This window comes from Vombatus ursinus, unplaced genomic scaffold (genome assembly GCF_900497805.2).
Source record: "Vombatus ursinus unplaced genomic scaffold, bare-nosed wombat genome assembly UNPS02000749.1, whole genome shotgun sequence".
Classification (NCBI taxonomy): domain Eukaryota; kingdom Metazoa; phylum Chordata; class Mammalia; order Diprotodontia; family Vombatidae; genus Vombatus; species Vombatus ursinus.
In genome coordinates this window covers 16,145,235-16,161,972 of record NW_020940527.1, presented here as the reverse complement: position 1 = coordinate 16,161,972, position 16,738 = coordinate 16,145,235, and the positions used below count along the sequence as shown (strand labels likewise).

Below are 16,738 nucleotides of genomic sequence, written 5' to 3'. Positions count from 1 at the left end.
GAGAGAGAGAGAGAGAGAGAGAGAGAGAGAGAGAGAGAGAGAGAGAGAGAGAGGTATTACTATGCTCTATGCTGCAATCTTGGTTTGTAGGAATCACCACCCTTCCCAAAAACATAAATAAAACCTCCTAGTCAAACTTTTTTTAAACACGCATAAGATATTGTAAACAGTTCTTTGGCCAAGCATAAGACTTTAAACATCAGATACAAAGCACCCACTAATTGTTCGTGATTCAAAATAGCCCATCCTCTGAGATTATTGTAAGGGTGTAAAAGGCAAAGAGAAGCCAACATCAAGTGAACTGAATAGCACATATAGCAATAGAGGTGTTTCATCCATTATGAACTTCACATTTTTCAGATCAAGGAGTTAATTACATGTTAAGTGACTTGACTAAGGTCACACTGAAAGCTGAGGTAGAGCTGCAACTCTCTACTAAAGCAGCAGTCCCAAGGCTAGGTCAGCGCAATTAGCTAACTTTTAATCTATACTAAAGAACAATATCAGAACTACCCCACACTGTGGGCTTAAACAACTGGCCCAATCTTGTCCAAAGCTTTCATTTCATCCAAATACAGAGGGATCTCATTTCCAGCACTTGTAATTCCAGGGTTCTGGGGTTGATTTATTCAAGCAATGAGGGAGGGGCAGGAGAACTGTACATTGAACCAATAACACTAGTGGAAGGGGAAAAAAAAGTCATCACAATTTTCCATGCTCCATGATTCAGAATAATTAATTTAATAACTGTGTCATATGAGAAAAAGCAAATAAAGGGAAGGAAAGAGCTATGGATATGAATGATCACTGAAGCATATGCAGTTCAAGGAAAAAACAAATTATAAGTATAGTCCCGGGAATAAAAATTCAGTAGGATATATTTTTCTGATGCTAATTTGATTTCCTACAAGGGGGTGCTGGGCCATGAAGCTGCAGTGCATGTAAGAGTATTATTTGTCTAAATCTGTTTGGACCTTGTTTATTGGCAGTTGGAGTGTAATCCTGTGTCTCTGAAGACCCCATAAACAAGCACCTTCCACAACCTCACCATTGTCTTTGTACCCTGCAGCTCAGTCACTGGCTTGCCACAGAGCTTTGTTGGTTCATTTGGAATGTTATTCTTACTAGAATGTATTCCACAAGCACGGATGTTTTTCTTTTCCTTTAAAAACAGATAAATTGTAACTGAATTAATGAACTGAGACAAAAGCATAAGACCTCCTAGCAGGCTTAGAACTCCTCTATGGTCTGTTGGAGATGATACAGGGAATCAGAAGCTTGTGTTGACTGTTTGAACTGGTGGTCTGACTGTGTATAATCATATCTTTCATCTTTCCTCAAAAGGCTAGCTTAATTATAAATAAATATTTCTGAACATCAGGGAATAAAGAAGAACATTATACTTTAACATGTATGAGTCTTACAATGAATGATATTAAATGTGTAAGTAACATTTAAATAATACATGTGTATAGGTATTGTAGGAATAACACCTCCTCAAGCTGATCTGATAAGTTTTTTCTGAGTGCAGCAAACTTGGGCCTTATCAATTTGACTTCCAGTTTATACTTCTCAGGTATTAGAGAAGTTGAGACTCTTTGGCTTCCCATATTTACAATTCTAACTCATCCATCATGATGGCTTTACTGTTTGTCTCCTGTAGTGCCGCATTCCATTGCCCCCCAGCTCTGCAGACAAAGACTGAGCAGAAAATAGTGTGGGTCAGTGGATGGCCCTCACTTACCGGCAGTGTTTATGTGACCCCGTCAAGGTTTCAATCACAAAGCATTCTCCTTCATTCAGACAATATGCAAGATCCTTGTCTTTGCAGGGCTTAAAGTGCTCCGATCGTTCAGTGGAATATGTTGTCGTATCTGTCAACAAAAATGCACAGGGGAAGGAAATATGCAGTCAGTATCTCATCAAAATCCAAGCCCCCTTTGCCAGACAGGTCCCATAAGCAATCCTAGAATTATGTGTTCTGACAGGCTTTCTCATAGAAAAAGAAGCAGTTTTCCATGGCACAAAATGAACTGAAAGGACAGTTTGCTGTCTCTGTTCATATGGGACCAGTTATGCACAACGTGGTCACTTTATCAAACTGTCGTATTTCTAAATTAAATTTTAATCATTAGGCTCACCCCCAAGTATCTCCAGTTTAGAAAACATTAGCAGTAAAAGCTGAATTATATTGTAGTAAGGCTTTCTGAATCTGCTTTCATTAATTTAAATTTTAACAAATATGGTGCATGGAAAATGGATACCTCCCTCTCTCTTTTTTATTGCTACCACATGTTATAAAACATCTGATCAATGTATATTGTGACTATTCTGTGGCAATCAATGTAGGTTTCTGGTTTTTTAGTTACAGCTCTAATTGGCTAATATCAGAACCAATTATTCCTTCATTGTTTCTCCCTTTATTGCATAATTAAAATGCAAATGCTTCAAATACTGAAACAGACTTTTATATGTGAAGAATGCTGGATCTACCTATTTAATAGAATCAAATTATTGCTATTTCTTAGCTTTCTCTTGGGGGTAAAGGGTAAAATCTTAATTTTTCCAATCCAAGTCATTTCAAATCAAGAAGCATTCTCCTAAAATGTCCTAAGCATCAAGAGTGTAAAGACAAAGCAACACCAAAAAAAAAAAACAAAACAAAAGAAACAAACAAGCCAAACAAAATGAAACAGAACAAACAAAAAGCAGCCCCTGACCTCAAGAACCTTACATTCTACTTAGTCCAAAGCAAGAAAGGATAAAGCAGGTAAATAATAAAGCCTATAAATAATCATTTAAAGCAGGGGAAGAGAGTACCAATAACTGGGTGGTATAAGGGAGTAAGGGAATTTTCTTGTATGTGCTGGCACGTGATCAGAGACTTGATGGAATGTAGGGATTCTAGGGAGTGGAGGAGAAGGAGTACATTGTAGGCATGGCATAAGCTTGCGCAAAGTCATGGAAGTGGGAGATGAAATTGTGACTAGGTTAGTTTGGCTCGAATGGAAAATTTGTGAAAATGATTATTAGTCAGTTGTCTGGTATATATTATCCTGTGTATACCTTCTCTGATTTCTGCTCTGTTATCAACTTGGATAAATGGGTATCTTTGCTACCAGCTATGTATTTTCATTATGGAACTGGGATTTGGTAAGAGAGGGGCTCAAGCCTTGGATATAAAGTGTGGAATCATGTCCCTTCCTCCAATTAATGAAATGGTGATCAGAAGCGAATTTAAACCTAAAATCACATTCCCTCATATGGGGTTGCCACCCACAATTTAAGAAGAGCTGAAGTGTTCACAATTCGACAAAGTTTAAGAAGTCCTACCTAGACTAATAATATTTAAAGGAGCAGATAGATATCATTCTAGCCTAGTAACCCCTCACTCTGAAGAGAGCAGAATGGCCAAGCTTCTGGCCCCATCTTCCTGCTTCACTTCCTGGAAGAAAATAAAGCCTCCTTGGAGAAGGGTTAGGGAAGAAGATGCTAGAGATGTGTATTCTGCCTCTCTTTCAGCCACAAAACCACACCCCTATGTCACATGTGGGAGACAGCCCTCACTACAAATATAGGCTTATGTTTATTTATATGTTGATTGTTGTACTTATTGGGGCAGCTAAGGTGGCACAATGGATAAAGCATCAAGCCTGTAATAAGGAAGACCTGAGTTCAAATCCAACTTCAGACACTTACTAGCTATGTGACCCTGGGCAAGTCAAGTAGTCCTTTCTGCCCCAGTTTCCTCATCTGTAAAATGAGCTGGAGAAGGAAATGGCAAACCACTCCAGTATCTTTGTCAAAAAAACCCCAAATGAGGTCACAGAGTCAGTCATGACTGAAATGATTCAACAACAACAAAAACAACCACAACAAAAATGCTATTATCCTCCCCCTCCAGCCCCTGAAATAAAATATATTAGCCTGGATGACAGAAAAGACTTCATTTTTTTTTATTTTGTATTGCTAGTGGTAGCTTTCTGCACTAAATCAATACTTGTTGAATTGTAGTTGGAACCAGATTGTACAAGGACGTAAATGCCAATCACTGACAACTGACCACCCTTCCTAGGGAAATAAATATGTATTCCAGATATGAAAATCGATCACTGCAGGAATTTGAGTTCTAGCCCATGTGAACCTTTTTTTTACTGTAATTAATTGATCAAGGCCTAATCATAACATTCTGATAGGCACAAAATACAGAAGAAAAGTTCAAAGAAGCATATAAACTCTTCTGTTTTATAAGTCTTCATTATCCTACATAGCTAGCTGATGCATTGGAAAGAGTATTGGGCAGGGAGTCAGAAAGACCTGAGTTCAAATGTGGCCTCAGACATTTACTAGCTGTGTGACCCTGGGCAAGTTGTTTAATCTCTGCCTCAGTTTTTTCATCTGTGAAATAGGGATAATAATAACATCTACTGTCCAGGGTTGTTGTATGGATCAAATGAGATAAAAATTATAGCATGCTTAGCACAGGGCCTGGTACATAGTAAGTGTTACCCAAATGTAAGCTATTACTGTTGTTGTTGTTATTATTGTTGTTGTTGTTATATTCCTGAGGGCTATAGTCAGTGAAGGCCATTTTCACAATATTCCATATATTTTCAAGCTTCGTGTCCTTTTCTAATCAGGTGATTCTGGCACCACCGACGATTTACTGCTATTAAGAGAAGGGTTGGTGATAATTAAATCATTAATGAAAATTTTACTAAATAAGCATTTTTTCCCATAAAGTAGAAAAGTATATTCAGATTACTACTCCCTAATTAATGATATCCCTTGGTTGAAGTTCATGTCCTTGGTCAATCATACAATGAATTGCCTTTCTTACTCCCTTCAATATATCTACACAGGAGGAATTTGGCTAAAATGACCAAAAAGAGCAGCCTGGAAAAGGAAAATAAGAGGAAAAGAGACAAGGCCACATTTAGTCTAAAGGGTGAGTATAGGAGAATGTATGGCTAACCCTTTCATGTAATGTGTTATGTGAATACTTTTCTCCATGCTGGTCTTACAGACATAGTATATTTCCTGCCCTGGCCCAGGGGAGATGTCTTCTTTTACTACACCTAGAAGTACTTCTACTTTAAATTCAACTTTAGAGATTTCAACAATGCATTGTTAATTTTTTTTATATGATAGATAGATGGAAAGAAAGAGATCTATCTATAACTAGATATACATCAATAGATATGGAGATAGAGGTGATACATCTAGCTCTAAGCATCTATCTAACAAATTTTCATTCATCAATCCCTGCATTATTGAATTTTAGGTGTGTGTGTGTGAGAGAGAGAGAGAGAGACAGAGACAGACAGAGACAGAGAGAGACAGAGACAGAGAGACTGAGAGAGACAGATCATTAGACATAGATATGAAAATGACATAGATTTATTTTTAATATATAACTATATATGTATGTATGTATGTGTGTATAGGCATACACACACACACACACATATATATATATACTCTCATTATATGTATATATATTTGTATACACACACAAACATATTCATGTATGTATGTATACAAATCTTGATGTTATGTTCAGAAAACCAATTTGGAACAAATAGTGCAATGGGAAGAGTGTTGGATATGGAGAGCTCTCCCACATACTAGCTATATGATCTTGAGAAAGATTCTTAATGTCTCTAGAACTCAGTTTCCCCATCTGTAAACTTATAGGCCTAGATTAATATCTTGAGGCCCTAAATCAGAGATTTTCAACTCTTATGCATCATGGACCCCTTTAAACAGTTTGATGAAGCCTATGGTTTCCTTCCTGAAATAAAATATTTGTAAATGCATAAAATACATAGACTTAAAAAGGAAAACAAATGTATTTAAATACAGTTGTGAAAATATCAAATAGACAAGTTCTCAGACCCCATAATATCATTCCTTGAATGTAAACACAAAAAAAAAAAAATCACAGAATCAGGAACACAATATAGGAAAACCTGCAGGAATTTTAGACAAATATTTAGAGACATGGAACAAAAGACGGAATATTATAGTAAAGAGGGAGCTGGCCCTGGAGTCCTAATAGACATAGGTTCAAGTCATGTCTGTGACCTACTAGCTATGTGACCTTGAGCACGTCAGGAAATTCTGTAAGACTAGAATTTTGAAAAAAATAAGTTATGGATTTGCTTTCTTATTGAAAAGGAGTTTCCTCACCACACATTCCTTAAAAAAATGAAGTCACAGGCCCAAGCCTTCCTCTTTTGCCCCCATTATTTCTAAGTATCACAGAAAGAAAAGGCTATTTCCCCCATCTTGTAAAATATAATCTTTATGTAATAGGATGCCTGTTACTGATACCATGTTAGGAACTTTAATGGGTTTTCAATTTCTAAGGCTGAAACTTCAGTGGTTTAATGTCTCTCATATAGAGACTTACCCTTCCTATGTCTACATGGCTCACCATAAATAGCCTGACACTGAGAGAATCATAAATTCATGAAGACTTAGAGATGGAAAGGACATTAAAGGCTATTGAGTCTGATCCATACTTAAAGCAACAATAACCTCATCATTTTTTCCTAATATGCATGCATTTGTTTTTAACCAATTGTTGATTATTTGAGGTAGATGACATGCTTTCAAATCTTACTTTGACAATTACTAGTCATGTGACCATGAGCAAATAACTTCATACTTCTCAGCCTCATTTTCCTCTTTTATAAAAAAAAGATATACTTCTACTACACCTCCTACAATGTCATTGTATGGAAAATATCCCTTAAAGCCCATATCATTATTTTAAGTGCAATATTCAGGCTTAGTGGGTAGGTATCCATACAGTGAGTCTCTCCTATGCCTGCACTCTTTCACAGTAGAGGTTTAAAATTCGAGAGCTCAAGCCAAGAAATTAGATATGAAATACAATGTACTCAACTGCTACTCTGATTGTTATACTACATTAGATCACTATCAGCTAACTTTTTATTTAATTTCTTATTATCCATTTATTGATATTCACTGATCATTCCTACATGAACAGCTTAGTCATTTACATAACATACAACATGAAGAGTGAGATTCTTGTTTTATAATCAATAATTTTAATAAGCTACAATTTCAGAGTGCAATGCCATGGCAAGCCAATTACGATCAATTAATTTCCATCTGACAATTGCTGTCTCTAGTGGTTGCCACACTGTGCTGTGGGTTGCTTTCTCCATTGATATTTGAGTATCTACTGAACATTAATAAGGCTGAGGGCATATAATGAATATTCCCAAGAAAAAAAGAATATAAATTCCCCACTGAGAATCCACCTTAACATTCATGAACGTTTTTGTAGCCTCCAATTGTTGTTGTTGTTGTTGTTACTATTATTTTGGAAATCAAATGTGCCATTTTTAGGGATTGTCACTTTATTGGGCTCGAGGTCAACTTAATGATGAATAAGAATACCTTAAAAATGAAAAATTTAAAATATTGCATTGTATTTAATACTGTCAGAGTGAAAAATGTATCTTCTTCACTAGCAAATTTCACATGTTGGAAAGTATATCTAAATGCCTCAAGGATACCAGACAACACATGATATTTTACTTAAAAAGAATTAAAAAAAACTAAAAGATACCAGTGGAGTAGAAGCATGAGTAGAAGCTCTTTGAGGAGTTTAAAACAACTCATTAAAAAGTGAAATGTCTGCTCACTGAACTATGTTGGAATTTTTGGCCATTCTCACCCTACCACACACTCCATATTGAATTATTCAGTTACTTTGTCACTGGGCAGACTAATAAAAAGAGCCCACTTTTCCATATAGACGCAAGATTCTTTCTTCTCTCCCAGGTAGAGACATCAAAGAGCAGCGTTAGGGAGGTGAGAGCTAAACTTTTGTGATATTCAAATTTATAGGATAAAAATGTCTTCTGCTATCTTATCTTCTTTAATAGTGTAATGTAGATCTAACATCCATGAATTCAACTAAACTCTTCTGGTATCTATCATACAGACACACACATACACATACACAAATACACATTTATATGTGTATATTTATGTATTTATATATGCATATGTATACATATGTGTGTTACTTTTTTACACTTTGGGGTACTAAATTCTATAAGCTAGGTTGTTATGCAATATACATATTTTTGTTCTTTTAACATTACTTCAGTAAGGCTACAAAGGGCACTCTCTTATTCTCATATCTGATGATTAAATAAACCATTCCATTTGTGATTTAGTCACCACTAAGTTTCTGTAAGTTACATGATTAGGTCAAGCAATAGCAACCTGTCCTTAATTGTTATCCTTAAAAAGTTATCCTTTTTGAGTTTTCTCTAATCTCTATGATATCTTGAGGTACAAAAATCAAAACTGCCAATAGCATTCCAGGTGAGAATCTTTGGTGGTTTCCAATATTTTTTTTTTATGATAGCCAACAATTTGTTGGCCTTTTTACCTGTGCTAACAAATTGTAAGCAACATATTGTTTGAGTGACTTCTGGAATCCATTTCTTGGCTAAAACTTAAAGTTTAGAGCCCATTTTAAAAAATAAATACAGTAAAAATTATATTTACTTAATGCATCTGTCACATCTGGCTGCCTTTAAATTTATTTGTAACATCTGTGTCCATTTATACCACTTTGAGGTCACCATTGGTAACCTTCTAACCCAATAATCATTTGAAATTGAAAGTTTCACATATTGGTTGACAATTACACAATCTTACTCTAGAATTCAATCAGAACTCTTAAGCTTAGTATTTAATTAATATTTGGTTCAGAAATATTGTATGCTTCAGGAATGACCTTATTCACAATTCTGGTAAGAATGCAGAGGACATCCAGAGGTGTGTTAAAACAGGTCAAACCAACTTTTGAGAGTCCCAGGATCATTAAGACAAAATGGAAAAAAAAAATAAAATTCTTTGTCCTCAAGAACTGATCCTCATCAGAATGAAAATTCCCCAAGAAATCTAATCTGAAGACCTTCACAATTTTCCACTATTAGAGTGAATAAACTTATCTGCTTCAAAAGACAATCTGATCATGAGGTACAGCATGCTATCTTCCTTCATAAGGACCAAAGCAAAGAGGGATTCTAGTCTCTGCTGACCTCTTGCCATCCCAAAATATACCTTTTACACTCTGACCCTCAAATATCATCAATGATTTTCTAGTTGACTTCTTGCCATTTGGTGATTTTAAATACCTACTACTCTCTTGGAGCTTTATAAGGACCTTCCTTGTTTCCACTCATCTGTAGCATCAAATAGCATTTATTTTCTTCCATTCCTTGTTCTCTGAGGTGCCAATTAAGATTTAAGATTTTCACTTGATACAAAACATCCCCACCGACCCTATATGTTTGAGACTTCTGGCATTTATAAAGTATATTTATAAAAATTGACTCGACTTTTCCATTTCCTTTATTTCCAATGGGAGAAGGCGAAAGGGAAGAAATGTTTTTTTTTTATAAACTCAATTTTCTTCAAGCACGTGTCAACCTTTTTGACTATCCTAGGAATGCCTCAGTCAATCTAAGTCTTGTGATCTTTCACACATACACACACACACACACACACACAGAAAGATAGGCCATTCTTAACAAGATTACTAGGTTAGACCTAGATAATATCTTTCTTCTTTAAGGTAAAATATCTGAGAGCCAGCAGCAAAGAGTCAATGTTGTGATAGGGAAATGTACTGAAGAGGGTGGAAACAGGGATATTCCCAAAGACAAAGTACCAAATTAGGGATAGAATAAGGGTTTAAAAAAACAGGGAAAAAAACTAAATGTAGTTTTCTGCTAATTAAATTTCTGCCATAAAGAATTATTTTTTTCTCAATTAGCTTCTTAAAAGTTAAATTTTCTTAATAACTAACTAAAGCATAGAAAAAGTCTGTTATTTCTCATGATAATATCATCAAATCATTGGTATTAAAGAGAGCAACCAATATATTGTTTAAGCTATTGCAATAAATAGACCAAATAGGATGATAAACAAATATGTGAGTACATTGTAATCACCTTTTCAAAAACTAGCTACAGACTTTGCATTGTTGTAGTATAAAGGGAAGAACACTGGACTATCAAAAGACTAAGTTAAATTCTAGTCTTTGCTCTATTGCTAATTATGTCTTTTTGGTCAACTCAATCTCTTTGGGTCTGTTTTAGCATCTACAAAAAAACAAAGGAGTTGGCCTGTATTCCCATTTAAACAACATTTATGTAAATCCTATCATGTGTAAAATATACTAGTAAGTACTAAGGACACAGAAGTATATATAAAAAAACCCCAGTGAAGTACAAAGAATACTGGATTTGAAGTCACCAGACTTGTCTACGAATCCTGGTTCTGCTACTTTTTAGCTGTATGACCTTGGATGAGTCACTTAATATTTTTATACCTATTTCTTCATCTATAAAATTAAAAAGATGGTGCTAGATATTTTAAAAATATTTTTTATCAATGTGTTGTTTTTAAAAGGCCTATATTTCCCAATGCAATCCTCCAGATGTTTTCTAGGTTTCCTTTCAAGTCTGAATATATGACCCTTACCCTTAATGAGTTTGTAGTTAATGTAGCACAAATATGGAGTTGAGCATATAAAATGTTTAAAAATATATTCAGTCTAAATAAAGAAAATTGTGAGAGGATCCAGGAAATTTGTTAGGGAAATGCTTGATGGAGGAAGAAGTATATGATTTGAAACTTGAAAGAAGTTACAGACTTGAACAAACGGAGATTGGGTAAGGGAAAAAAATTCTATTTCAAGCAAGACAAGAAGAAGCAGTGCGGTAGGTCAGAAAGGGTGACAACTTTGGGTCAGAGGGTCTGGCTTTAAATCCTGACCCTAATGCTGAGGTGACTTTGGGCAAATCAACTTAACTGCTGGATTCCAATTACTTCATCTTTAAAATGAGAGGATTTGTTGACTTCTAAGATACGATCCAGCTCTAAATCTATGAGCCTGTGAATGTAATGAGGCAAAGAAACAATGAGAGGAGGCAGGAGGAAGGGTATGGTAGGAACATAAAATACATAGAAAATAATATGAGGTAATATCAGAGGGATAGAAGTACAAATCAGGTTATGGATATACTTTGAAGTCACAATTAGGACATAGAACTTTATTTCCTAGGTGATAGGGAGCCACACTTTTTAAGTAGAAGACAAACTTGATCAAAGAAAGTCATCTCTAACACCCCATCCAGTTCTACAACTCCATAAGTCCTTGGCTTCTTGGTCACATTGGTTGGAGTTTCCTTGCAAGTACACTCAATGATTTTTCAAGAAGTATAACAAGTTATAATTACTTGTATTCTAACACAACCTTTTCTTTACTTAGGTTTCATAGTAAAGTACTCTGTTATGAGGGCAAAGAATTCAAGCTCCTTTGAGAAAGAGTGTGTATCTCTTCTCCTTTCAACCTTTCACCAAATCAACACCCTCAATAAAACTCAGGTCTCCTGACTCAAGAAGTCATGAAAGCTTTATCTAGCTCAAATTTACTGAACAAGATTGATATACACAATATGGAAATTATCCCCAATCTCCCTCATTTTCTATCAACACATTTTTAGGGAAAAAAGAGCCAAACATATCCAAAGTAATGATTTTTAGATCAGAACTTCATTTATTTTTCTAAGTAGCACACTCTTACCTAAATCATCTAGTCAACAAATATTTATTGTCTCCATTATGTGCCAAGTACTGTGTTAAGTGACGGGAACACAAAAAAGGCAAAAACAAACAATCCGCTTCCACCTCCCTGCCCCCCATAAAAAATCCAACAAATAAGAGCTATTTTCTGAATACTTGTTATGACCCTAAACTACACTGTCCTTATATAGAGCCACAGAACCTTAAATCTGATCAAGGGAGATCATTTGCAAAGGTGACTGGGTAGCTTTCATGGAGACCATGAAAGACTACTGTTAACACATAGAAACTAAAAGAAATATCAGATCCAGATGGATGACAAAGTATGGTCATTTTGTTGATTTTTTTTTCAGAATTTGCAGAATGTATTTTCTGGAAAGAATAAATGTAGCAATAGTCTACTATCTTATAAACAATCTGGTAGTTTTAGGGACAGACTAACCATTTGATTGAAACACCTTAGAGAAAATGTAGCTCTGTCCTTTATGTCATACATCTGCAGTGAGATTCGAATTTGCCATTCAGTAGCAAGAAGATGGTTTATAAAATATTTAATGGTCAAGAAAATTTTAAGAATACAGCATAGCTTGAAAGGAAAACAAATCATTTCTCAGCTGGCAGAAGCCAAAGATCACTGTCTCCCTGCTGCCAAAGATCAGACAATTGTTCACTTTGCAGGCATAGGAGAAATAGAGAGTTTTTGGCAAATAATTCAAAAGTTCAGGTGAATCAAGCAGCTGCTGAGAGGACTGACAGTTCTCCCTGTAACCCATAATAATCAATTCTTGCAGTAAATGTAAAAAGGGCTGTTATTAAATTTACATTACACACCTGCCAAATTCAAGGTTGGGATATTTCTTCTAAAGAGGGCTGCTCTAGCATCAAGCAACTCACACATTATTCCCAAGGTGGAACTGAAATGGACTTACATGAAATAGAACTGAAATGGTAATGGTGGTTCTAAATGGAGGGCTTAAATTTATGTCCTTTTTTGTGATTTTTCGCCACTCTTTTTGGACACAGAAAATTCAATAGTAATCTTACTCATATGTTTGTCTGTCCTTTTTTCCTGATATATTGACTCTAAAACAGTAGAAGGGAATTACAGGGGAATCTGTATTATATTCTCCCACTTCTCCCAAATTTAGCTTTTCTATGAATCCTTTACCTCTACTGTCCATACAAGGGAGTAAATGATGCTGGATCCCAGGAGCAATTGGTGCCAAAGGTGATTTTCGTTTAGATCTTCTAGTATTTTTCCCTTTCCTTCTCAATTATCTAGTTTCCAAGAAGTGCCACTTACAGTGAAAAATATATTACATAAGGACTTACAATGTAGTCCCTTCATCTTGAGGTGCTGGGGCATATAGAGCCAGAGTGTTTTAAGAGTTACACAGAAAGGAAGAATAAGAGAAAGAACACAAAATGTTTGTAAACCCATCAAAAGGTGATGTTTATTTTGAGGCCTGCTTTTCAGGTTTAGATTTAGGGGATTAGAACCTAAACTAGGTTTTGCTCATCTATAAATACATTACTAGACTAAAGAATATGTAAGTACCATGAGGTCAGGGACTGAATTTTGACTGCGTTCTACACCCCCAAGCACAACAAACTCTACATACAATAGGTACTTAATAGGAGTTTTTTGGATTGAATTTGATTAAACAGCTTTTGTCCAGAAGGTGAATCTAGACACTTACAGAACAGCCCTTTTGTTCTTGCCCCTCCCTTACCATAGGGTCGGTAATCTCAAACAAAAATCCCCCAAAGCTCCCATTCACTTTGTTCCCTGGTTTAGCCTGCTCAGTCCAAACCCAACGGGAATTCGGGAAAAGTAGGAGGAAGAGAGAAATAAGAGAGGAATATCAGTGCAAAGAAAAGAATTAATGTTTCTCTGGTGTCCATTTTAAACTCCTCTGTTCACCTACTGAAGTGATTTTCCAAAAGTCTAAGTTTGAGGTCTGACTATGTTACCTCCCCTCACCCCAAATCAATAAAGTCCATTGTCTCCCCGTTATCTCCAGGAGCAATTATTAAACATTCTTCGACTTTTAAAGTCTTTTACAACCTTGCTGTCCTTTCCTACCTTTCCAGTTTATTAATTTTTTTTTTGCTCTTTCCCAAACACTCTACAATCTTGCAACATTGGCCTACTCACTATTTCTAACCCATCATACGCCATTTTTTTGGACTACATGCATGTGTATTAGCTGTTGTCTGTTCCCAGAATGATCTCACTCCTTATCTCTGCCTCTTGGCTTCCCTGATTTATTTCGTGACTGACTTCAAATTGCAATCCTCTCAGTCTTTTCCCAGTCCTCCCTCTCCAGAAGCTGCTAGTTCCTTCCCTCTGAAATTACCTTCCATTTACAACATATATAATGTATATAATGTACATAGTTATTTATGTATTGTTTTCTCCATTAGAATTTTATTTTATTTTATTTTATTTTTTAGGCAATTGGGGTTAAGTGACTTGCCCAGGGTCACACAGCTAGTAAGTGTCAAGTTTTTGGTCTGAGGCTGGATTTGAACTCAGGTCCTCCTGACTTCAGGGCTGATTCTCTATCTGCTGTGTCACCTAGCTGCCCCTAGAATTTTACTTTAAAGCAAGACGCTATGTTGTCATCTTTGTATAGTTATTTCTTAGCAGTGCTTGACATTCACACAAACACTTAATAAATGTTTATTCACTGATTGAGTTAACCTCATTAAGTTCCTGTCTTTCTAATACATGTGTACCTATTTTATTTATAATTACTGTGTAATTAAATTGGATTACTTCTGAAGGTGCCCAATTCTACCCAAATATATAGACCATATCTGATTCCTAGGCCCAGATGCAACTTCCAAGAAAAAGACACTCTCATATACAACTAGAAAACAGCAAGTTATATTTGAACTTTCAGATGACAAATTACTTGATTCATAGGATACTATAAGCTTCCCAAGTAGTAGATTTAATTAAATAAATAAGTAGCTTGTTAATGTGTTCCTTAGTTCAGGAGACAGATAAGATGTCTTCAATAAGTGTGTATTTAATGAATGACCATGTGAAACAAGGTGAACATTTGCTACATTAAGAAGTTTATTGGTAAGAGGAAAATTAGGTTAAATGATAAGAAGGAAATATGTTGTAATGCTAGTATTTGGCAGAGTAAAATATTGATTAAATAAGGATCTAACATACCAGACCAGAATACTAAGGATTCATTACTCATCTTTATTTTTAGACATACAGTTATTTCTTAGAACAAATAATGTAGATCATGGAGTCTGAAAAATAATTATGATGTATTATATTCAAGTATTGACTGGCAGAAACATTTCTTTTCTGGCCATCAGACATGTTTAACCGAAGCAGAAATAACAATTATAATAATAGTAGTAGTAGTAGTAGTAGTGGTAGTAGTAGTAGTAGTAATCATAAATAAGAATACGTATAACTAAGTTAGATAAAAAGATCCTAGAATTTTTAACATACTAATATAAAATTACCAAGTTATTAGTATTTTGAAAGTTGTCTTTTCTCTCAAGTGGTATAGAATACAAACATGGATAGATGATAGATAAATAGATAGATAGATAGATATAGATAGTTAGGGCACTAGAGAGATACTATTTAATAAAAAAGCTAAATCTGGAGCCAGTTACCATCAATAGAAATCTCTTCTTTATAAATTCACCAACTCAGACCAATTTCCCAGTTCCCTGTCACTGCTGTACTGGGAAAAGGTGCCTTCAAGTGAAGTGACAGACAAATAAGTTACCTCCTAAGTACACTGTTTTGATCATAATATACAGATCACATACAATTTCCTAGACCCAGACATAAAGGGGCAACTTCCAAGAAAAACACACCTAAGTACACAACTAAAAAATAGAAAGTGATATTTGAACTGGTAGGTCTTAAGTTTCTTGATTCATGGGGTACTATAAGCATTTCAAGTGTGCCCTATAACATATTTGATTCAATAAAAACTTGTTCAGAGTAAAGAGGGAAAAGGCAACCAGAACAAGTCACCAGCATTAAGGCATGCTTGCTACTGGTTCTTATAGGGTTTGTGTGACAGAAGAATAAGTGAGAATAACTGTCTAAGACACATGCCATTAGCTGCCTCTCTTTCTCTGCCTCAAATCTTCACCTTCTCTCCTCTAATGTAGAGGTGTTGAACATGTGGCCATAGCCATCAGCAACACTCCCAGTTATAGAGAGAACCTAATTAAAATGTAATTGGGAAATGTTTAGCAAAAAAGAAAAAAAAGAAAATATAATACAACATAGATATTGTCAATATAGACTTTTATATCAATATGTAGCTCATAGTGATCCTTATGTATGGTTATATTGTTTAGCTGTTTTTGATACCATTAGTCTAATATGTCTGCCAGCCCTCTCTGAAATGTTTTTCATTTAGTACTTACAGTTTTTTTTTAATCCTCTTTTGAAGAGATGTTTGAGAACATGCATTGCTTACAGGTATATTGTGCAGACCAGTGACATTTCACCTTTACTTGTACAGGATTTTTTTTAAAATAGATATTATATCAAGTATGTTATGATCAGTTATATGTGCCCACCATGTGGTATACAATGCAGGCCAAAAATCAAACTGTACAATCCCACTTGTAAAACATCCTGGAGCAGAGACATATTTGGAGATGAAGGCTACATGTCTGTGTAGGTCCAAACACAGTTTTTACTTATTGCTGACAAATTCAGGCATTGTGATGCTACTCATGACCACTGTGTAAGAGATAAATAGGGAGTACCTTTTCATTTTTCCATTCATTTGGATAGCTGGCTCAGGTCCCTCTATCACATGCAGAAACGTCCTTTGAGGAAAAAAATATTTACACACACACACACACACACACACTTTTAATATACATTTTATCTAGTAATGTTGCTTTTCCTGTCTTTGGCTGTTCTAATTTGAGATGTTCCAATAATGTGCTTGATTCTCCTCTATATATATTTATATATATATATATGTTTGCATGTATACATACACACATATGTAATACACACATACATATATATGTGCATATATATGGAGAATAGAACATTCTCCATATATATAATATG

At 35.2% G+C, this 16,738-nt stretch overlaps 1 protein-coding gene across 2 annotated transcripts in view; it reads right to left on the bottom strand.

The window, feature by feature from the left end:
• Positions 1-16,738, bottom strand: part of NRG3 (neuregulin 3) — a 1,130,481-nt gene that overhangs the window by 688,835 nt on the left and 424,908 nt on the right. For both annotated transcript variants that reach the window (XM_027860767.1, XM_027860774.1), the window contains exon 2: positions 1,745-1,874. In XM_027860767.1, the coding sequence (XP_027716568.1) occupies positions 1,745-1,874 (130 nt within the window). The remainder of the gene's footprint in view (positions 1-1,744; positions 1,875-16,738) is intronic.